This window comes from Coenobita brevimanus, chromosome 87 (genome assembly GCF_032717465.1).
Source record: "Coenobita brevimanus isolate Jiangsu-jjx chromosome 87, ASM3271746v2, whole genome shotgun sequence".
In the NCBI taxonomy this organism is placed as follows: Eukaryota; Metazoa; Arthropoda; class Malacostraca; order Decapoda; family Coenobitidae; genus Coenobita; species Coenobita brevimanus.
This window is the reverse complement of record NC_137040.1, coordinates 19,212,125-19,237,769: the sequence shown is the minus strand read 5'-3', so window position 1 is coordinate 19,237,769 and position 25,645 is coordinate 19,212,125. Positions and strand designations below refer to the sequence as shown.

At 44.1% G+C, this 25,645-nt stretch overlaps 1 protein-coding gene across 1 annotated transcript; it reads left to right on the top strand.

The window, feature by feature from the left end:
• The first annotated feature begins 2,492 nt into the window (after positions 1-2,492).
• LOC145410933 (uncharacterized) lies at positions 2,493-2,975 on the top strand. The gene has a single exon (XM_080280976.1). The coding sequence runs from the start codon at positions 2,493-2,495 to the stop codon at positions 2,973-2,975; it is 483 nt and encodes a 160-aa protein (XP_080137102.1).
• Positions 2,976-25,645: the final 22,670 nt, after the last annotated feature.

Sequence of the window (25,645 nt, the reverse complement as noted above, 5' to 3'; positions counted from 1 at the left end):
ACAATGTCTTGCAAGGGTTTATCAGAGAAAGAGTACATGACAACTGACACCACTGCCATAACTCCAATGACAACTTACACCACTGCCATCACTCCTTTGACAACTGACACCACTGCCATCACTCCTGTGACAACTGACGCCACTGTCATCACTCCTATGACAAATGACACCACTGCCATCACTCCTTGGACAACTGACACCACTGCCATCACTCCTTTGACAACTGACACCACTACCATCACTCCTACGACAAATGACACCACTGCCATCACTCCTTTGACAACTGACACCACTGCCATCACTCCTTTGACAACTGACACCACTGCCATCACTCCTATGACAACTGACGCCACTGCCATCACTCCTATGACAACTGACACCACTACCATCACTCCTATGACAAATGACACCACTGCCATCATTCCTATGACAACTGACACCACTGCCATCACTCCTATGACAACTGACACCACTGCCATCACTCCCACGACAACTGACACCACTGTCATCACTCCAATGACAAATGACACCACTGCCTTCACTCCTATGACAACTGACACCACTACCATCACTGCTATGACAAATAACACCACTGCCATCACTCCTATGACAACTGACACCACTGCCATCACTCCTATGACAAATGACACCACTGCCATCACTCCTATGACAACTGACACCACTGCCATCACTCCTATGACAAATGACACCACTGCCATCACTCCTATGACAAATGACACCACTGCCATCACTCCTATGACAACTGACACCACTGCCATCACTCCTAGGACAATTGACACCACTGCCATCACTCCTGTGACAACTGACACCACTGCCATCACTCCTATGATAAATGACACCACTGCCATCACTCCACACACACACACACACACACACACACACACACACACACACACACACACACACACACACACACACATCACAAATACTCACACACAAACACACAAGCTGTGATCGTACCTGTCCTCCTCTCTGCAACTCCATCTCCTCTCAAGAAACACTACGACACTGCTAAAGGACGTGAGTAACCAGCTTATTTGTCTAGTTTTTATATTATTGTATTGTAAGGTATAAAATGTGTGTTTACTAGATATTTCTCATAGGGAAAATGTGGTGCATTTCATTGCTATTCTCTCAGTCATTATACTCGTAAAGTATAGGTCGCATAAAAAATCTGAAGAAAGCTTGATCAAGCTGATGATTTCATATGCATCCTTTTGTAAAGCAAAATAACCTATGTGTGAAAATAATTGAGGAAAAGTTACGAAAGAAAAACATACTCAGCCTACGGGCCGAAGTGTAGGTGGTCACCGCGCGCAACTCATCATAACTTTTCCAAATTCATTTTCTCCAAAACAGTTAGGGGTATAACACTGTGAACTATATCAAGGGCTTCCTTAACCTATGGGCTACAAAACTGGATAGAATTTACATATATCCTTGTTACAGTGTCACTAACAACATATGAAATAATAAACAAATCAGACGTTTTTAGGCGATTTTCGAAGTTTTTTTTTTATTTACTTGAAAACTATTGGACGTATCAACTTGAAACTTTCACAGATGAAAGCTCGTGAAATTCTGCATATAGACATGTCCTTTGCAACTGCGCAACACAGGAAAAAATTTTCACGGTGATGTTGGGAAGTTATGAGAAGCTAGTTTTTGCGTAAATAAGATTTATTCAGGCTTCATTTCTGTACATTTGTTCATCTGTTTTATGTTCTCTTTTTTCTTATCTGATAGTATAAACATCAACGAAGATGATGAGAAGCGATCAATAACAATATAAGCACTTTCCGAGGGTAAATTGGGCCATAGAAATTTTTCCCTTGCCGCGTGAGCAGAGCCAGCCTGAGCGAGGGTTTGGTTCTGTGCATGGAATCGAAACTTACAGAAAACTTATGGTGCACGAGGGGGTTAAGATTTGCAGATGACGTTGTCCTAAGCCCAGAAACAGCCGAGACATTGCAAGAAATGCTAAATGACCTGAACAAAGTGTAATGATAATTGTAATGATTGTCTGTAGTTGTTAACTCTGTAACAATGTAACCATTTAACTGGTCGTACTAGTTACTTATTCGCTGGCGCTTAGGTCTGGCAACACTGTATACTAAACTGGTCGTACTAGTTACTTATTCGCTGGCGCTTAGGTCTGGCAACAGTGTATACTAGTTGAGTTGGGAGCGAGTCTGTAGGTGTGGTGTCAGTTCGGGAGAAACAGGCAACCAACCCAGGTGTGTATTCTAATATACAGTCTAGTGATATTTTACTTGTGGATTATTGTGTTGTACGAGTGTCTGTGTTCCGTTCCTATTCTAAAGATATTATGCTTGTTTCAGATGTATCATAGTTTTATGTTGAGTAAAGTCTACATATAGGACCTGATGTGTTTTGCTACCCCACATCATTTTACTCAACATAAAATCTCCGGAACTTGAGGGGCCAGCACCCATCACTTCGCTGCCAGAATGGAGCGTCTGCTGAGGCCAGAGCAACTCGACACGGACCCCAGCTCACCGTCGGCAGCGCAGGAATGGAGACATTGGCAACAGACGTTCGAAAACTTTCTGGAAGCAGTGCCGGGAGAAAAAGTGGACAAGCTCAGGCCCCTTACCAACTTTGTGTCTCCGAAAGTGTATGAAGCTATATCAGAGTGTACTACTTACGATGACGCTATCAGTACACTGCAAGCTCACTACGTGAAACCTACGAATGAAGTGTTTGCACGTCACTGCCTCGCTACTCGCCACCAACAAACTGGTGAGACTCTAGATGAGTATCTCAATGCTCTTAAAGTGTTAGCTAAAGACTGTAATTTCAAGGCTGTGAGTGCAACATTGCATTGTGAGGAATCTATCCGGGACGCTTTCATCAGTGGTCTACTGTCTCCGGCAATCAGGCAGCGATTGTTAGAAAACAAAACTCTCGATCTTGCAACCATGTTTGATTAAGCGCGAGCTCTCGAGTCCGCTCAAAAGGATTCAGAGTCGTATGGTGGTGTTCCGTCCTCGCGTCTGGTAAGTGCAGCGTGTGAGAATAACAGTGAATTTAAGCCCGAGGCTGCTTCATTAATGGCTGGCACCAGTAACAAGTGTTTCTTTTGTGGCCTTTCAAGGCATTCACGCACGAAGTGCCCTATGCGTGAGGCAGTTTGTCACAAGTGTCAGAAAAAGGGTCACTATGCTAAAGTGTGTCGATCCTCCAGTGTTAGTGCCTCGGTAGCCCTTACTGACCATGTTATGCTGGCTAGCGTAACTGCAGCGGCCACTCCAGGTGCATTATCCAAAGCTGTTGTTGAAGTTTCAATCAATGGGGTGAAAACTGATGGACTTATTGATAGTGGCAGTTCAGAAAACTTCATTCATCCCGACCTAGTTAAACACCACTCCCTAAAGGTGCACGAGTCCCAGAGTACCGTGACTATGGAGAATACTTCACTCTCATCTAAGACATCCGGATTCTGTAGAGTTGATATCAAAGTGAACGGCCGGGAGTATGAAAATGTACGCCTGACTATTACCAGAGTTGTGCTCTGACATAATTTTGGGTCAGGATTTCCAGAAACGGCATGAAAAGGTAACACTGACCTATGGTGGTGACTTGCCCCCTCTCGTTATCTGTGGACTCAGCGTGATAAACATTGACCCCTCGGAATTATTCGTAAACTTAACGGCTGACTGTTATCCAGTCGCAGCAAAGTCACGACGTTATTCTGCTGAGGATCGTGAATTCATAGGAAAGGAAGTGGGTACCCCTTGCCTCGTATCGACGACACAGTAAACAAAATTGCTCAGTATCGTGTGTTCAGTACGATTGATCTCTGCAGTGCATATCATCAAGTGCCCATTAAAAATGAAGACAAGCCATATACCGCCTTCGAAGCATGTGGTAAGCTATACCAGTTTGCCCGTGTCCCGTTTGGTGTTACCAATGGAGTGACTTGTTTTCAGAGGATCATGGATTCCTTCATCAAAGAAGAGGGCCTTGTTGGAACCTTCGCTTATTTAGATGACGTCACCATTTGTGGGATGACTCAGGAAGAGCATGATAGGAATCTCCAGAGATTCCTGGAAGCTGCTAAGGAAAGGAACATAGTTTACAATGAAAACAAGTGTATTTTCTCAACCAGATGCTTCACCATCTTGGGCTATGTGGTGGAGGAGGGAGTGATTCGCCCAGACCCGGATCGCCTAAAACCACTTCGAGATTTGCCTCTACCGTGGGACATGAAGTCACTCCGCCGTACTTTAGGATTCTTCACTTACTACTCGCAGTGGGTATATAACTACTCGAGCAAGATTCGCCCACTTAGTGCCACAACTACCTTCCCCCTGACAGAGGAAGCGAAGGAAGCTTTTTTTCAACTCAAGAAAGACATAGCGTCGTCGATGGTCAAGGCCATCGATGAGACTGCATCCTTTGAAGTTGAAACAGATGCTTCAAACACCGCTATTGCAGCAGTTCTTACTCAAATTGGACGTCCGGTCGCCTTCTTTTCGCGAACTCTACACGGATCTGAGACACGCTCCCCTGCTGTAGAAAAGGAGGCTCAGGCTATCATCGAGGCAGTTCGCCACTGGAGGCACTACTTGTCTAGTAAGCATTTCACTATCAAAACTGATCAACGCTCAGTGAAGTACATGTTTGATAAACAGCACAAAAACAAGATTAAGAATGATAAAATCTTAAGATGGAGGATGGAATTGTCATGCTATGATTTTGACATTATCTACTGACCAGGGAGAGACAATATTCCATCTGACGTATTTTCCAGGTCATATTGTGGAGTAACATGTCATGACCATCGATCAATGTTTTCTCTTCATGATGCCTTGTGCCATCCAGGTGTTACTCGTTTGCTACATTTTGTGAAGTCTAAAAATCTACCCTATTCCGTTGAGGATGTTAGAAAAGTTGTTGGTTTCATGTCGAATATGTGCAGAGTGCAAACCTAATTTTCACCGTCCTGATAAGACCCAACTTGTAAAGGCTACTCAGCCATTCGAAAGGCTAAATCTAGATTTCAAAGGACCCCTTCCAAGCACAGATAAGAGCCAGTATTTATTAAATGTCGTGGATGAGTATTCCACATTCCCTTTTGTATTTCCATGTCCTAATATGACTGCATCGACAATAATCAAGTGTCTTTCTCAGCTATTCTCCATTTTTGGCATGGTAGCATATATCCACTCAGACAGGGGGACATCATTCATGAGCAAGGAACTGCAAGAGTTCCTCACCAGTAAAGGAATAGCTTGCAGCAGGACAACAAGTTACAACCCTCAAGGCAACGGGCAAGCGGAGCGTTTCAATGGAAACCATATGGAAGGCCATCACTACTACTTTGAAGTCTCGTGGGTTACCAACGCAGTACTGGCAGAGTGTTCTTCCTGATGCCCTTCATTCCATTCGCTCTTTACTAAATACAACCACTAATGTTACCCCTCATGAAAGAATTTTTAATTATGCTCATCGTTCATTTACAGGAGCCACTGTCCCATCCTGGTTGTGTAACCCTGGTCCTGTGTTGCTGAAGCGCCACGTACAAGCTAACAAGACTGATCCCCTTCACCATCCGTCCTCCTCATTACTCTCCATGTACTGTATACCGGTGGATCATCTTATGACGAAAGTAGGTGTTGGCTACTGCCAACCCCTTACCAGCACAGATGTCCACCAAAGCACTACCATTCCCATTTACTTCAGCTGGCACACCCCACTGACCAACCACTCCATCCACTCGTACATTCCCAACTTTGCCATTCATGTCTCCAATCAAAGGCACTCTCTCGCTCCTCTCAAACTTGTCCATACATGCTTCTACTCTCGCCCAAAACTCATCTTTCACTCTTGCCACTCGGTCCTCTGTCAGAGCATACGCACATACAATCGCCCACGCATGTATACCTACTTTCATCCTCACCCATACAATCCTTGCACCCACTGTTCCATACTCTCTTATATTCTCCTTCCATTTCTTGCTTATCATCAGACATACTCCCTCTCTTGACCTCTCATTCTCATTAACTCCTGCACATATACCTAAACCATATTCCCATTCTCTCACCCTTTCACCTTACCATTTAGTTTCAGTCACTCCACATATATCCACTCTTGCATCCTCAAACACCTGAACAATCTCCCTCTCTTTCACTTCATCATTCACTCCTCTCACATTCCACGTTCCCACCCTCAGAATGTCCTTTGTCCGTTCCTTAGTTGTCAACGTAGGGTCCGTCCTGGTCCGAGGCGCTTCATTCGCTTGTTTAGTCTTTCTTTTTACGGGGTGGGGCACCACCTAATTTAAAGCACTGGGAAAAAATAAGTAAAAAGTAGTCACTCACTTAAAAGGCAGATGATGTCGGTCTCGGAGACACAGAGATGTGTTGATGGATGACGTCACTCTCGGAAACTCAGGGCTTTGTTGATAGATGATGCCACTCTCGGAAACTCCGGGGCTTGGTGATAGATCAGGGTTGACTGAAGTGCAGAATAGCCTCAGTGATACTCGAACCTCACCATACAACGTCAAATTCCCACTCAATAACTGTTGAGAATAAATGAGTATGAGTAGGAATGCGTGAGTAAAGACGAGTAACAAGTGGTGGGTGAGATGCCTGGGTCAGAGGTGCGTGGTGGTTTTGCTTGGGTTGTCTGACCTCTTCACCTCTGTCAGCGTGGTGATGGAGGAAACGGAGAGGGGGGTTGGAGAGAATAGTGGGGTCAGATCCTTGTAGTTGTGGCTGCGATTTACTTGTTGAATGAATAAGGCTGCCGCTACCTGTAGGTGCATGTTGAAGATTATAGAGATGTCTCGTAGACTTGTTACTTGTAGTTAATCACAAAGCTTGTTTTTCCTCACTCGTAACTCGTTCTTCTTACTGTGTACTCGCTTGTGGTTAATTGATCATAGAACTGTTGGCTCGTAGGCGTTGGTTCGTACGTTCGCGCCACCAAAATAATATGTCAGTCTTGATAATATATTAAATAGTAGTCATAATTGAACAATAGGTAATAATGAGTAGATATGTGAGGAAACAATTTCAGTTCACTTGTAATCGATGACAGGAGAAGTTAAAGATGGATACTGGGGTTTGATTTTAGTTTTATTGTCTTCAAAGGGAAAGCTCAAGTTGAACACTGTATGTATTACACAAGAGCGTTTATATACTAGCTAACTTCTCGCCGGACCCCTCTTCTCATTCTCTCTCTTGACTCGACAACCTCACGTCCCTGTTGCTCACTTCTTTCTACCTGTCTAATTCCTCCTTTCTTGTATAGGAGAGCTTGTGTCACGTATACTGTACATGTGGGGATTGTTCTAGAAGCCTGCGTGTGTGTGTGTGTGTGTGTGTGTGTGTGTGTGTGTGTGTGGTCATGAGACCCAGCTTGTGGGTTGTTGTGCTCTGTGAGACATTCCAGGGAGGTGCCACGTCAAATCCTTTCCCACAGCTAGCTTGACTTTCATTACATTCACACTTTAAACTACACATTTATGTTCCTATCTATTATGCATTGTATTATGTTAATGTAGATTCGTAACAAGTCTACCATTCAACTTGTCAATATCACACTGAACATAACTGTGAGCCTGAAATCAGCTTGTTATTTCTAACTGAGAGGCTGCTTTGTTTTTGTTTACCTTTATGCGGCATATCATTTTAATTCTAATGAGCTTCTTTCCTTCAGTTCTGAAATTGAATCTGGCTCTGCAACCCACCATTGTGTGGTCACTTCCTATATTTACATCGCTGATAACTGTGACACGAATGATCGTGTTATAATTGTCTGCCATATTGAATTGAATTTCGTTCTTTGTTTCTCGCTCTGAACTCTTCCAGGTCTATTTTCTCCCTTTCCTTTGTGAAAGAATGTGTTCATTATTGTCATGTTATACATTTCAGCAAAATTTACCACCATTTCACCTCTGTCATTCCTTTTTCCCATCCCAGATTTTCCCATACTTGCCTCTCCATTTGCCAATTTGCCTACTTTTACATTGAAGTCTCCCATAAGTATAGCATATGTGGTCTTTCCTACTATAATCTGGGAGATGTTGTCATAGAATGTATCTGTTTCTTCACCTGAGGATTAAGAAATCGGTGCATATACATGTATTACTTTCATGGTGTATCTTTTTCCTAGCCTAATTATAATCCTTGTTGTGCTGTCATATATACTGCTGATTTTAACAATGTTGTCTGCAAGATTTCAGTTAATTAGAAATCTTGCACAGCCAAGTCTTTCGTTTTTCCTTCCTGTGTAGTAAAATAGGTTGTTGCTGTCATGGAGCTCAATTAATTTTTCTTCTTTTCTGTGGATGTCATTCAGACCCACAATATCCTACCCAGTGTTATTAACTTTAATCACTAAGGTATAAAGTTTGTTTTGTTCTGCGAGGCTACTATGTACCCCCTCCACAATATGTCTACCCCCGATGTATATATGTCCCCCCCCAATGCATACATGCCCTCACTAAATTTGCTAGGTCAGCATGCTCTCCCATGCCTGAAGACGGCGTTATTGCATCAGTTGATATCGGGCAGCCGAGAAGGGTAGACTATTTTACTGTGAGCTTGTAATAAACTCCTTATCTAGCTGTTTGTACACGGAGTTTCTATCACCAAAGTATTGCAAGTTACATTTGGTAGCAGCGGTGTTTCGAACCATCACATTCTGACCGCCTCCTTGGATTTTTAGTGATACAACAAGATACACGACGCCTCGCATCTGCCAGCCTCGCCCCTCCTCCGTGCCTCTATACCTTGGCTGTGCTTTTCGAGTGTACCATTTTTCTCACCAGTGCTCACCTCTCAAACCACCGCACCCATATGCCTTGTTCCTGACCGCACGTGTCACCGTCGCCGACCTACGCACCTGTTGCACCTGTTCCCAGCACCTGTTCCGGACTCATCATAGCTCCTGCCCCCACGGTGCCACTTATCACTGTCTGCCCGCTGCCTGCCCACCACCATTCTCTGCATTTGCAACTCACCAGCTCTACACCTGCCTTGGGCCGACATCTGCCTCACCACCCGCCACCGGCCTCTGCCGTCGCCCGCATCTGGTCTGCATTACGGAGCTTCCTAAGACCGCCACTCCCTGCCGGTGATTCATCGCGGCGTCTCTTCTCCTTTCCGCCCAGCTGTCTCTCCACCGCCGCCCCGCCCCGCCCCGCCCGCCCCGCCCCGCCCCGTCGCCCCGCCCCGCCCCGTCGCCCCGCCCCGCCCCAGCCCAGCTACGCCCAGCCACCCTGCACGTCATACATCTCGACACTCCCATTTCTACTGTGTAACTATAGTATATCTTTCCTTTCTCTAGAGATTATCCTCGATTTTCTCTACAGATTGGTTATTGTAAATATTCCATCTCATTTCCATTACCCCGTTTTCATCTTCACCTACGTTATTTATTATCCATCTCATCCTTTGCATTTTATTTAAACCATTCATCCCCGCAGCTTCATTCATATTTTCACACCTAGTGTATTCCATTCTCTCATTGTTATTTATACATTTCCACCTACGTATCCATCTTCATCCTTTCATCTTCCATTGCCGCATTAAATGTCATACTTTCCACGTCAACCGCTTACCACCAGCCCTCTCGACCCGGAAACATCACCTGCTCATACCCCGTCTGCCGACTCTAACACAATCACTCATTTACAAAGTGGCAAAGAGTACCACCGCCCTGCACCTGAGACTCCCGTTTCACTTCCCGCAGACTCACTTACTACCCGTCCTTCCCTCGTAAATCCAGATACCTCCTCCTCTACTCCTGCCTCTACACTCCCTTCTTCTTCCTCTACTCCTTCCCCTGTCGTTCCATCTCCTGCCTCCCTTCATACCCCGTCTTGCTTGCCCTTAACTGCCACTACCTTCTCTCTCTCCCACACCTCTCCTGCCGCCACTTCTACACTTCCAGCCATGGCCCACCCTCCACAGTCTATCTATCTCGACGATGCCAATCGTCCCAAATTTACCGGCCAGGACCCAACTTGGTCTGTCTATGATTTCCTCAGAGAAGTCGAAATAGAAATAAATAATAGACAAATTACCAAGGAATCGCTCAAAGTAGCTTACATCCTCGGTCGCTTGCATCACGGTAAATCAGACATCGGATCCGCGATCCGTGCAGGACATTTCGATAGCATTCGTACCTTTGCTGATTTTCGTACTGAACTCATCAGCCTTTGTTGCCAGCATTCAAATACCGCGTCTCTCATGGGATTCATTAATCTCCTAAACCAACTAGATGAGGACTTGCGCGTCCCAGCGCAATATGCCAAGCTCCGCGAAGCTGCCGCCGCCATGAAAGCAACAAGTAGCGAGATGCTCCAATTACTGGTAGGCACAAAATGGTTAGAAGACAAGAATGGCATTCCCATGCTTTCACTCACCAACTTTGCTGACTTAATGGGTTACCTCAGATTCCTTCACTGGCTTACTCCTAAAAAGCGAGAGCTAGCCTTGGAAATCGGTTTCAATCCAGGAGATAAAATTATTCAGGTCACTAAAGCCATTCATGAAAGAACAGGTTCGAACTACACGCGTCAGGGCACCACCCAACCTTTGGCCTCCTCAGTCTGTCACACCTCCACTACCCCAAACCAATCTCACTCCCATCCCACCACACGCGGCAGACCTGCCACACATCGCTCTCCTACCGCAGGTCGTGATCAATCTAGCGCCCGACGGAACAGACAATCTTCGCTTCTTTGCTGGTACTGTGGTCATCCTGGACATCGAGCATCCAGTTGTGACCGTACATACAGACATCCTCACTCCCAAACCAGACAGAGTACGCCTTCCCGCTCACGTCGTCCACACTGCAAATACCACAAATCAAGCACGACTCACACCACTGAGGAATGTCGTTACCTCAACCGCCCACAGTCGGGGGAAGCGCCGCGCCCGTATCGGACCAATATCACGTAGAACCAGAAACCCATCTCCCCATCCGTCATGTAGGTCCCATAACATCCTCGGGTTTAGTCATTCTCGGAAGCAGTCATGACATACCAACGTCATTCTTCTTGGACACAGGAACTATAGTAAATCTCATCTCCGAAAATTCCTTACAAATTATTCATCGCCATCACAACCACGTCAGTTTCCTAGAACCACCAGACATTCGCCTATGTGGTGTTAACGGCTCAGAGTTTAAGGTTAAGGGAAGAGTCACCCTTGAAGTCAAACTCCACAGAGCTTTGCTCCCTATCCTCATTGAATTTCATGTCACTAATGACTTGCAGTATCCCGCAGATGCCCTTATTGGTTTCTCCACCATGGCACAACATTCCATTGCATTATTACCTGCTTGTGGTAGTATAGACATTTCTGGATTCCCGGTTTACACTATGGAATGTCCCCGTCCTATTCTTACGATCAAATCAGTCCTTCAATTACCTCTGTCCCTATCACTACCAAAAAGTCCAACCCAGGCCAAACCACCACTATTATCATCTGAGAATACAGAGATCATTCCCTTACTGCCTGCGAGCAAGGACATAAATTCCTCAATGTCCCCTGATACATCATCTCAGCCCTCGAACATAGCTCTTACATCCTCTCCCGACAACACTATCGCTGACTCAGAAATGTCTCAGTTACCTACCTCACACAGTCTGAATGATCTCCTCCAACACGCAGAGATGAAACGTGCAGTAACGAATACGTGCACAATTTTGTTACCGCATGAGTTCACCAAAGTCTCTGTTTGTGTTGCCGGTGTGAAAGAAGGAGTGGATGTACTAACCCTACCTGAGACGTGTTGTGTGAATGGCTTGACTTATGAGTCAGCGTGGTGTACAGTCTTAGAGGACAGTTTATGCTACCTGTACTTGCTCAATGTCACAAATGCTCCACTAAAACTTAAAAGTGGTGTAAAGATTGGAGACTTCCTAGTATACCCAGCGGCCGTAAAGGTGTGCCAGGATTCCTCAATTCCTACTATTCAGACTGATGATACGCCAATCGGTGTATGTACTATTAACTCTACGGGATCTGCGTCGACGCATTCACTCGATATGCTCTCACATCTCACTTGCACAGATTTCCCAGAAAATACGCCTCAACTCCTCGACCTTCTGACCTCGTACAGAAACGTGGTTGCCTTACCTGGTGAACCGATGGGTAGAACAGACCTTGTCAAACATACGATTGAACTACTCCCAGGAACTCAGCCGATTTACATACCAGCATATCGATTGCTTCACAGCCAGAGAAAGCAAACAGATCAAATGGTACAGAACATGTTAGACCAAGACATTATTGAACCCTCCGTCAGTCCATGGAATAGCCCACTTTTCTTAGTACCAAAGAAGGACGGCAACCTTAGACCAGTAGTCGACTATCGTAAGGTCAATTCTGTCACCATTCCAGACCGTTTCCCGTTACCTGTCCTCACTGATTTTCTAGAATCCCTTGGTGACAATAACGTAGTCTTTTCATCTTTAGACCTCCTCAGCGAGTACTGGCAGGTCGAAATGGAAGAGTCCTCTCGCCCTGTCACAGCCTTTAGCACCCCTTCCGGACATTTTCAGTTTAAGAGATTCCCTTTTGGTCTGAGAAATGCTCCTTCCGTGTTCATGCGACTTATCCATTCAGTCTTCAGCGGTATGATGGGACACCCTTTTTTTGCTTACCTAGATGATATCATTGTTGTGAGTAAATCCATCCCTGATCATTTTACCAAACTCTAGCAAGTCTTTGAGCGCCTCCAGCTCGCAGGCCTGAAAATCAGTCTCAGTAAATGTGACTTCCTGCGAAAGAAAATCAAATTCCTAGGCCATGTCGTAGATGCACAAGGCATTCATACTAATGAGGATAAAACTAAGGCGATCATTAACTTCCCAGAACCTACCACTACCGACGCTGTACGAAGTTTCCTGGGCCTCAGTGGCTATTATCGTCGCTTTATCCGGGATTACACGAAGATCGCCGCTCCTCTGACCCACTTACTCAAGCAGAATGTGCCCTTTGTTTGGACTAACGACCAGTCACAGGCTTTCCAAAAGCTAAAGACAGCTCTTGTAAATGCCCCTATTCTAGCGTTCCCTGATTATACCACACCCGTCCTTCTCTGCACAGACGCCTCAGGCACTGGACTTGGTGCCGTTTTGATGCAACTCGATGAAGCATCAAGGAAGCGCGTAATAGCATATGCTAGTCGCACCCTTACAACCGCTGAACGTAACTACAGTGTCACAGATCTCGAAGCGCTAGCGGTAATCTGGTCCTTGAAACATTTCAGAGATATAGTCTATGGTTATCCAGTGCATATCCAAACAGACCACCTTCCACTATGTGATTTGTTCAAGAATCGCAACCTAACAGGTAGGTTAGCTAGATGGTCTATCATCATCCAGGACTTTAATCCCATTTTTCAATATGTACCAGGCAAGTTGAATGTAGTCACAGACGCACTCTCACGTCACGTAGCAGCAGCTATAACATCACTGCAGCCTGAAGTAACTGAAAATACTACACTAACATCAGAAGTTGTTCGAAACTTTCAACGCCAACACCCCATGTGGTCCAAAGTCATTTATTTCCTAGAATCTGGCGATGCCTCGACCTTACCTACTCTGCCAGTATCACTAGATGAGTTCATGCTAGACAATGATCTCTTGTACAGGAAAACACTGCTAACAGGCAAAGATATACCCAATTGCGAAGTACGCCAACTTGTTGTCCCCACTGCCCTGATCCCAAAGATTCTTCATATTGTTCATAATACTCCTCAAGCTTCCCATCCAGGTAAAGACCGATGCTTGCGCCAAGCACGTCTCAAATACTATTGGCCAACCATGCGCCGCGATATCAATGCCCACTGTGACTCTTGCCTCTCCTGCCACCGCCACAAAGGATCAACCGGCTTACCAGCACCTCCCTTACAATACCCAATCCCATCACGACCATGGGAAACTGTCTCAATCGATCTCTTAAAACTACCTCTCACAGAATCTGGCGCTGAGTACTTGTTCGTAGCGGTCGACCACTTCTCCCGCTACTGTGTCCTTGTACCCCTCTCCGACAAGACCGCGAAGAGCGTTGCCCGTGCCCTTGTAGATCACGTAATTTGCCCGTTCAGTACCCCTCATACCATTCTTACTGACAACGGTACAGAGTTCAACAATAGCCTTCTCGATGAGATCTGTCGCCACTTTCATATCAGTAAGTGCAATGTCGTGCCTTACCATCCGGCTTCCAATGGCCTTGTAGAACGCCACAACCGGAAAATCTTAGAGTGCCTCAGACATCTAGGCTCCCATAGTTCGTCCTGGGATGACTGGATTCCCCAAGTGGCATCCTCCATCAATAGTTCCATCAATGCATCCATTGCTGAATCTCTCTTCTTCGTCCTCTTTGGTTTTGACAAGGACCTCCCATACTCTCTCTTATCCTCAAAGCCAGACCCCATCTACAACATGGATGATTATGTTAAACTAAAATTGGCCAACTTCCAGACGATCCACCAGTATGTCCAATCCACTTTGGCTTCCTCTCAGGAGGACATGCTGCAGCGCCAACATAAGTCCGCCTCTCCTATCACTATCAATGTAGGCGATCTTGTCTTTGCTCATTCCCATACACGTTCCTCTAAGTTGGATGACAAATTTACAGGGCCCTACCGCGTCCTCACTCAACAAGGCAACAAATTTCACCTCCAGGACCTGTCCACTAGGGACACCAGATGGGTCCACGTCGATGACTTAAAGCGAGCACCCCGTGGCCTCGTGTTGGAAGAGTCACTTACACAACCTCCTGCCCCCTCTTCCCCTCCTCCCATCCTTCAGTCTACCTTGTCTCCACCTATCCCTCAGTCTCCTTCATCTCCATCTCCACCTGCTCATTCATCAACCAATCAATATCGGTCCAAACTGCGCTCTGCCCATCAACCTCTTCACGACCTCCCCCATTAACTCTACCCTGAATTTCTAGGTACGATGTTAGCGATCTCCCTGCTGGCAGTGCTGACCCTCCTGGGGTCTGGGTCAGGTCAGGACGATGGTGGAGTACGTCCCGGGGCCTTGGTCGGCTCAGGAGGCGAGGTCTCCTTGCGCTATGATCTTGCGCCCCTGGCCGACGTAGCCATTGCCCTACCTGCCTACGCGCACCAGCTCCACGGAATCAGGAACCATCTCACGGCCGTCATGGGGACACACAACCCGAATGAGTATCTCTATAACCTTTTCCTCCCACTCTCCTGGCAATTGCAATACATAAGTACCAGATTCACTGAGCTCATTGACGCATTTTCTTCTTCTACCTCAAACTCAACATGGATATTCTCCAACTAGCCATTGACTCTCTCCTGTCTCCAGTCTCTACCTTGGTTCGTATCTTGGTCAATGCTATCAATGGACGTGTCACTGCCGACTTAGTACCTGTCTCAGCTCTCCGTTCTGTCCTGGCATGGGCTCACTCCACTTTCGGTCTCTCCCCGGTCCTCCCTTACTCTTCCCTTGAATATTATTATCCTGTTCTCGAAGCCACTCTTCTCACTACATACGTCGTCGTCCATATTCCTCTCCGTTCTGCCTTAACCTTTAACCTTTTCCACATCATTCCCTTCCCTTTCCGCCTCAACAACTCCTTGTTACATGTATCTGTTCCTTCAGAATATTTCCTCCTCTCCCATGATCATCTTTCCGTTGCCTTCCTTTCTTCCACAGACCTCCAGCAATGTTCCTCCCTTACTCCGACCTCTCGTCTCTGTGCTGCCCACCTTTTCGCTATCTTCCCTAGCAGTGCCACACCCTGTGAGTCTGCTTTAGTTCACAACCATTCCATCTACTCGGCCTGTTCTTTTGTCCCAGCTCCTGACCTCCCGGTCCACCATGCTCACCTCAATCATGTCCAGTATTTCTTCTTTGCTGTTCTCTGTCACAATCATGTGTCCTGGTTCTTCCGTTCGCTCCGTCCCCGCTAGTGGTCTCTACAAAGCACCTGACTATTGTACCGTCAAATCAGAGTCCGTCATCACTTACGCCACTCGCTATCACCAAGCTGTTCGTAAACACTCCTATGACATCTTTCAACCAATCGACATGCCTTCAACCCTACCTTCTGCCAACATTACCATCACCTCCCCTCACTTGCGCATGCTCACCTTCCTTAATGACAGTGATTTCATTATGGATCAATTTTCTCTGGCCTTCAGCCGTTCATGGGTTCATCCAACAGTTGTGTTTCCCCCTGTGGTTATCGCTTTCATAGGTTTTCTACTCATCATCTGTGCAGTGCATTGTTGTGTCAGAAAAATGGAACGTCGACTCCAGGAAATCAGAGTCGCTACAGGCATAGTACGCCCTACACACGATGTAGAAACTCCCCGTACTTAGTGCCCTCGCATTCCGTGACTACCATTGCCATCTAACATTTAACCACACTGTGAACAGCACTCTGCCTACTAGAAAATGATGGTATTTCTTTCATGCATTACTGAGTGACACTGTATCCTACAGAAAATACAAAAAAAAAAAAAAAAAGAAGGAAGAACAACAATAGAACTCTCATATCTACTCCTTGTTTCTCATGTATCAAACTATTATTGTGTACTTCCCATTATGTTTATATATCCCTTCGACCCTTACTGGATTTGTACCTATTATTCCTTGTATATCTTATATGTATATATCCTTCTAATTCCCTCCCCTCAACATGGCCATGTCTCCCCTACTGCCCCTGTATCATACTTATCCCTTGCACGAACCTCCCCGGTCCTGCCTTACTACTATATTCACCCACCATTTAACTCCTGGTGTCAGGAGACACCATCTCCGCTACCCGGGGGAGTAGTGTACCCCCTCCAAAATATGTCTACCCCCGATGTATATATGTCCCCCCCCCAGTGCATACATGCCCCCACTAAATTTGCTAGGTCAGCATGCTCTCCCATGCCTGAAGACGGCGTTATTGCATCAGTTGATATCGGGCAGCCGAGAAGGGTAGACTATTTTACTGTGAGCTTGTAATAAACTCCTTATCTAGCTGTTTGTACACGGAGTTTCTATCACCAAAGTATTGCAAGTTACAACTATGTAGCATGTGTAGATCTTCATAGCCTAGTCTATGATTTGCCAAGACAGTGTCCACTCGCTTCTGGTGGCATACTGCCCGTAAATACAGGAGGCAATGAGGTTGGACCTTTAGAAGACGAGGATCCAACAGGAACATTCGTGAAATCGTTAACAGTAGAATTCAGGTCTGAGTGCGAGGATTGTGGCAAATAATCTCACCTCACTGACACATAGTTTCTGGTGAGATGTAATTGTTGTGCCACTTTGTTCAGTAAATTCGGTGGGGTCTTAACTATTTATAGGGGGCATTGTCCACTCTAAGATGGTACCTCGAAAAATTCTGCAAGACTTTCCCTGTCCGCCACAGGGGGACGTGCCAGGTAGCAGTGGGATCCTGCACATGATATATATATATATATATATATATATATATATATATATATATATATCTGTCTATCTATCTACTATCCACTTTCTACTATCTACCTATCTATCTATCTATATAATCATCATCATCATGATTGGGACCTCCTTTCCCATCCGAAGTGAGAAGTAGCAATGTCCAGACAGCCCAAATTTGCCCAATCCAATGGGCCACGCTTCCATTCACTTATCATTCAAGCCCCCGGAATCCTGGCTCTATCGGATACGTCAAAACATTCACCACGTTTTGTTGCTTCACATAAACGTATCTGATAGAGTCAGTCCGGATGCTGCCATGTTAAAAAGGGGTGCCAAATCCCTAATCATGCTCTTCTCACAACATTCATCCAGCCAGCTCGATCTCTTGTCAGTTCCCTAGCCTCACCGACTTCCAAATCTCTCTTCCTCATATACTCATACACCATATCCCTCCATCTTCTCCTTGGCCTACTTCGCCTCGTTCCTCCTTCAAATCCCCTCAGGTATACCTTTTTCACTAATCTATTGTAATCCATTCTCTCCACATGACCATACCATCTCAGTACACTCTTCTCGATTCTGGTGTCCACTAACTTCCTCACTCCACATCTTTCACGGATCACATTATTTAGTATCCTATCCACCCTCTTTACTCCACATACATTCCTCAGCAGTCCCATCTCCACTGCTCTTACTCTTGACTTTTAATTTTCATGCTACACCATAGTCTCACATCAGTATGTTAAAGTTGGCACTAACACTCCTTCATGTAAGCCTCGTGCAGCTGCAACACTCAAGCCTCTGTTTCTTATCAAGACTTTCATTGCACTAGCTACTTTCCTTCCTTGTGTCGCTCTGCTTTCCACTTATTTTGCACATTTAACTCTTTTTTTTTTTTTCTATCACTGTACCCAGGTATTTGAACTCTCTCACCAATTTCAGTCTCTCGCCATTCACTGTAACATCACACCGGGAGCCACCTTCTCTTTCAATCACCATCACTTTACTCTTTTCTTCATTACTCTCAAGGCACGACGTTCACAGACATCAACAAAACTCTGCTCTAGCCTACCAAATTGCTGTCCGGTATTTGAAATTAGTACTGTATCATCAGCATACAACAAATTTGAGATATTCCATCCATCACCATTTACTATTAACGACATCCCCCTCTCCATTACTCGTGTATTTACTTCTCTCATTACCCCATCCACATATATATTGAACAACCATGGGGACATCACACAAGCTTGTCGCACTCCCACACCGACAGTGAACCATTCACTAAGATACCCATTTATCCTTACGCATACTTCACTACCATCATAAAAACTCTTGACGGCACCTAGCAGCTTACCATCCACACCGTACATGCGCAAAACCTTCCACAATCCTTCTCTGTCCACTTTGTTGTATGCTTTTTCCAGATCCATGAATGCCATAAACACATTATAGTCCTTCTCACAAGCCTTCTCTACTATCTGCCCTACTGCAAATATTTGATCCACACACTCTTTGCCACTCCTAAAGCCACCCTGTTCATCCTATCACAAGGACATCTGATCTCTCTCTCTTTCTGTCAGGACTGTAAAATATCTTAATACATAATAACCAGCAACATACATAATATAATTTAGAGGTTAGGTCAATGTCAAACCTAGGGGCCAAAGGAAATGATCTTAACACCTCTCCAGCACAATAGCCCACAAACAGCGCCTCGTGACCACACACACACACACACACACACACACACACACACACACACACACACACACACACACACAAGCTTCTAGAACATTTCGAGGACAGTGTTGCCCACGTGATGGAAGTTCTTATATACGAAAAGAAAGAGGAGAAGAAGTCAGAAAGGGGCTGGCGATAGTAGTGAGAGGTTGTAGAGAGAGGGGTCTAACGAAAGGTAACAGTGGGATTCTATACTTCACTCGTGTGTGAGAGATTTAGTTAATCTTTTCAAAGACAATAAAGTTATAAATAGTCCCATACTAATCTTTACCTCTCCTGTCATTGCATGACAAAGGGAACTAAGATTATTTATTCACAAACCACTCATCCAAGAGTATAACGTACGCATGTCTGATCTACAAAACACACTACAAGAAGCTACGAAGATTTACAAGATCTCTATTGTATGCATGTATATATATATATATATATATATATATATATATATATATATATATGTGTGTGTGTGTGTGTGATATATACTTCGTATATACAGTATATATATATATATATATATATATATATATATATATATATATATATATATATATATATATATATATTTATATATATATATATATATATATATATATATATATATATATATATATATATATATATATATATATTGGTGGTAGGTGGGGGCTCTCACCATTCACTCACTCAATGTAGTGCTGCTCTCGGATGTCTGCCCTGTCCTCTCCTCCATCCTTCTTTCCTTCCATCTTCTTCTGTCATTCTTTCCTTCATTCTTTCCTCGTCTTTCTGCCTGCGGGTGACATTACACTCCCTCTTCTGTCTTTCATTCCTTCATTCTTTCCTCTTCCTTCTGCCTGTGGGTGACTCTACACTGAGTGACAAGCCAAATGGTTTCCTGTACACCAGGAAACCATTTACTATGCTGGGTGGTAACCATATAACCAAATTTTGGCACCTGGTGGTTTAGTGGGTAATTACTGTGCTCCAATCGGATTGAGCCGGTGAAGATTTATATCCAAGGGGTGGTTGGGGTTTATTGCTCACGTAATGCCACTCAGGGATGAGTGAGGCTGGTCACTCTCATCTTAAATGTCAGGACCAACTGCCTAGCCCCGGGCTCCTACGCTCCTCATGGGGCAACGTAGGATTGGGTGATATATATATATATATATATATATATATCATCATCATCATCATCATCAGCCGTTTGAGTATCCACTGCAGGACCGGCCTATCCCGACCGAAGTCGGGACGATACAGCCAATGTATCTCTACCAAGTGGCTTAGGCTGTCTAGTAGAGATTGTATGTAGGGTGAGAAGTGCTTGTTAGTGTAAATTGTCGTGTTGGAGTGGCTTTGGATGTGTGTGTAGTCTGTGAACCAAGTGTAATTGGCCCACGCAAGCCGACTGGGTGCAAGCATACTTTATAGTAAGCGACACTGGTTCAACCGCAGCACGCCTGGTGTCCGCCAATGTACGGTAGTACGTGGCCGGGTGAACACTCCCAAAGTTTATTACCCTGGCGGGCGTGATCCCTGGCTCACCTGTGTATGAAACGCACACTCTACCACTGTACCACAGAGAAACGCACACTCTACCACTGTACCACAGAGGCTCCATATATATATATATATATATATATATATATATATATATATATATATATATAACAGCTATAAAAACATCAATATATATACTGTATATATATATATATAACGGCTATAAAAACATCACACAACCTTTTTCTCAAGCCAACACGTAAACCATTCACAAAGAAAGCTGCCTTCCTTTACGCTTGCCTTACTACAACTGAAATAAACTCAGCGTCATCATTCTCCCATCAATACCATTCATAGGCAAAATTTTCCACAAGCTCTCTCTGTTTACCTTTTCGTATTCTTCTTCCAGGTCTGTTAATGCCATAAATACCCGACAGTCCTTCCCAGAATCCTTCTCCACTATCTGCCTCATTGCAAGTGTTTGATTCGCTCATCCTCTGCCACATTTAAAGCCACACTGTTCATTTGGCAGTCTGATTAATCCTTTACCTTTTACTATACATCTATATCTAAATTTATAGTACTATAGATCCATATTTATCTATGTATCTACACTCACCATATATAATTACATATATGTATGCTGTTACTCTACTATTATAGATTCACACACACACACACACACACACACACACATATCTATCTGTCTATGTCTATCTATCTATCTATCTATACATATATACATATTTATATATATTGCGGTGATTTTGCAAAATCGGTCATTTTGCTGATTTCCTGGTTAGTTTGCAAAGAGACCCAAACCCTGGTAAGTTTACAAAATTACCTTAAATATCTGGTTGGTTTGCAAAGAAACCAAAACCTTGGTAAGTTTGGAAATTTACCTGAAATGTCTAGTTAGTTTGCAAAGAAACCAAAACCATAGTAAGTTTGCAAAATTAACTTCAGTGTCTGCGCAATTTGCAAAAGCTTATGAAGAACGGCTGTTTTGCAAAGTCGTGTGTTTGTGTGTGTGTGTGTGTGTGTGTGTGTGTGTTTGTGTGGGGGGGGGGAAGAAACGTGAAGGGTAAACAAGTGGCAAGTTGACTATAGGGTAGGGTAGGTTAGGTTAAGCTAATTTTGAAGAATGTTAAGTTTTGTCAAGTGCTCACCTAACAACCTAACGTTACTAACCTAACCTAACCTAAACTTGAACTAGATTATCCCAGCCTAACCTAAGTGGAGCCTTAACCCGCTGTGTGCCAGTGCCGTTTTAAAATGGTCTGGCATAATTCCATGGCCAGTGCCAGTGCCGTTTTAAAACGGTTAAAAAAAATTCACTATGGCTGCATTTTTCAAGATTTGTGGGTAAAAATTGGCAGGCATGTATGGTAACTGTTCCTCTACCATCCCTCAGGCTGTCAAGGCCATACACTCACTCGCTCCCCCCCTCACGCTCGCCCTGCCTCAGTGTGCCTGTGTGCTTCACCCAGTGCTGTACATAGTGAAGGCATTTTGTAAATATTTTCATATAAGTGTAAGTTGTAAATATTTTCTTGTAACTGTAAGGACTATATAGTGAAGTCAAGTTGTAAATACCTTCTTGTAAGTGCCAGGACTGTATGTAATGAAGTCAGGTTGTACCTATCTTCAAGTAAGTGTAAGATAATGCATTCACGGTGAAAAAGACATGCAAATTGTGATAGATGCTGAAGTAATAAGTAATCAGAAAAGTGTACTGAACATTGCTATACCTTCCCAGCATTAATACCTGAGTATATCTTACACTGAAAACAGCTTTTGCTCACGTACATGGTGAGCATGAGAGAGTGGCTATACCTGTACACGAGTATGCAGGACTCAATAAAACCAATTTCTGAGCCTCAGTGAGCATTTTAATGGCGAAATTCGTTGTTTCCACATCAAAATCTATCATTTTAGCCAAAAATAAAAAGGTCAAAAAATGGCCAGCACTGGGGTGACCCATAGGGCTAAAAATAGCCAGAATGCGGCAGGTTAAGTAACCCAACGTTTTCGAAGATTGACTGAATAAATTGTTGATGATTTTGAAAAATAACCATTTTTCATGTTCCTTTGCTAAATACCCAGATATTTAAGGTAATGTTGCCAAATTTCCATGGTTTTGGCTTCTTCGCAAACTAACAGGGAAATTTGCAAAATGACTGATTTCGCAAAATAAGAGTAAAACACACACACACACACACACACACACATATATCTATCTATCTATCTATATATATATATATATATATATATATATATATATAAGAATATATATATCTCTCTCTCCATTCATACATCCACCATCCATCATCCAGTCCTAAGTTGCCCCATGAGGAGCGTAGGAGCCCGTGGCTAGACAAGTTGGTCCTGATATATATATATATATATATATATATATATATATATATATATATATATTATATATATATATATATATATATATATATATATATATATATATATATATATATCCATACTAGCCTACTTTCGTTTCGTATGCATGTGTTGTGGTACAGCATAGCAATAAGGCAGGATTACCTGTCATGGATTCTTAAAACTTGTATAATTATTTCCCCGCCTGCAGCCGTGACGTGGTTCCCTGGTGGGTGGAGTGGACGTGTGGTGGGCGGGGTGTGGTTACTGGCCGTCCTTATAGTGGCTACGGTCTATAGGAGCAACCTTAAGGCCATGCTTATCATTCCTAAGGTGAGGAGGTGGTTGGGTGAGTAGGTAGATGAGTAGGTGGTGGGTGCTTAGTTGGTTCAGAGGGAAGTGGATGCAAGCGTGGGTGGGTGGGTGAGTGATTTGGTTGGTCAGTGAAAGAATGGGAAAGTGGATGGAGGGTGGGTGAATAGGCGGGTTGCTTTATTCCTGTGGGTGAGTAGGTGGTTGGGTGGGGAGGGAGGTAGGTGGCGTGCAGGTTGGTTGGTTGGTTGGTAAGTACGTGAGTGAATACGAAAGAAGGAAAACATGGAAGAGTGAAAGAAGTAGAGAAAGAGAAAAGCAAGAAGAAAAAAATAAAGATGGAAATTGTGACGACACAGGTGAAACGTGTCCCTCAAGGTTATCGCAGGGGTGTGGTGGGAGTTTCAGGACAAACCTGGAAAATATCATAGACAAACGACACTCAGCTTTCTGCAAGTCTACCTGAGGAACAGCCAAGCAGGGTTCGTTATCACTAGAGCTGCAAAGGAAGCATGGCCTAACTAAGGATACCAAACCAATTTGACTAAAAGTTGGCCTAAAATAATTGCCCTCCCTGCATTTTGTATGTTGAGTTCTAGCAATTAGTTAACACAAAGATTATACTATAGTCGGTTTCAGGGAGCCTGACGCACTGATTTTGACAGCTGGGGACAGGTGAAATTGGTAACATGGTGCGATGCTCTAGGGCGGTGATTGGTCAGTTTCTGTTGTGTTTGAATTTGCACCAAATTAGCTTTGTATTCCAACCAAGTTCTCATTTACTTGTAAAATACTGGATTATACAGATACAAATTAAAGAAATGATATCTTTAATTATAAATATGTGTCTTCTAATTATTAGAGATAAATCTGAGTGACATTGATAACAAAACTAAGTAAAGTTTCAACTGGATGCATACGGACTGATTTAACTGTTTAGTCTTTTCATAATATTTGATTTCGTTCACACTGCACGCTGTTTTATTAGAGCAGCATAGTTCAACTGTTGTTTTCTTATGGGGTTTGCTTTCATCTTACTTTCCTTTCTCCCACCACTAACAAAAATTCGGTTCATTCTACACTGATGTAATCCATTACTTTCCTGGCTCCTCTCTGTTGAGGGAAAAGAGTTACATCATGCTATAGGCCTTTTCCAGTGACATCACAGAAATCACGTGGTTTTGTTTACGACTTCATATTGGACAGCAAACCCCTCGCAGTAATGGCTGTGCAGACAGGGCTGTCAGATATGAAACTGTCAGATATATGCAGATATCTGAATCAACGCCACCAAGATCTATACAGGAACAAGATAAATTGTTTGGGGCTAGATCCTACACCATATCTAGAGAGAAATTCACCAGTTTCAAGGATTGGGGACGGAACCCAGATCTCATGTATGGTGATCTCTATCACTATTTGGTAAACACTCCATCAAAGTCCACCACGGCATCCTTCAAGGTAAACAGGCATGTTATATTGTATATGTGCAATGTATATAGCTGGAATTGACATATGGTACTTGTAAATCGTATTGGTAATCAGTAAATTATTGACGTGGGGCCAAGGGGGGAGGGACTGTATACACTGACTGGGAATTGAGTGGTTGATGAATGGAATAGGTTTCCCAGTGATGTACCCTAGTTTCTGCCCCTTATTTAGAAAGTTTCAAGCATAGGCTAGATAAGCATATGACAGGAATGGGTTGCATACAAAATTTGTCATTCTTGTAGTCACTTTTATGACAGCTGCCTAGCATGGACATGCATGGGCTATTTGGGCAGGGTAAATTAGTCACACTCTTGTGGAAGCCGTCTAGTATGGGCCTATTGGCCTACTGCAGTTATCCTCTCTTCTTAACCCGCGGCGTCCCGTCAACGTACTTCCACGTCCTCACGTTTTGTCACTGCCAATCCCGTTGACGTACTTCAACGTCATGCAATTGCAAGGTTCATAATTTCCACAATTTTCAAAATTCGCGCGAGATTTTCGATTCGCCCATCTACCCAAGCCTCCCTTACCTGCTGCCAGGCGGGCAGCGTCCAAGACCCCGCGTGACCTGCGCTCACCCTTGTCTCAGTCACTCACCTGTTAGCAGTGACCCAGGTCAGATATGGTGCGGAAAGGTCTCTCAGACGACGAAATAGCATCCGCCCTAGAGGCCTTCACTGGAGATAGTGATTCTCCACTTGATGATGATGTGGTGGATCGAGATTACATCCAGCCAGAGGAAGAAATAACAAGCAGTGATGAGGAGGTCCC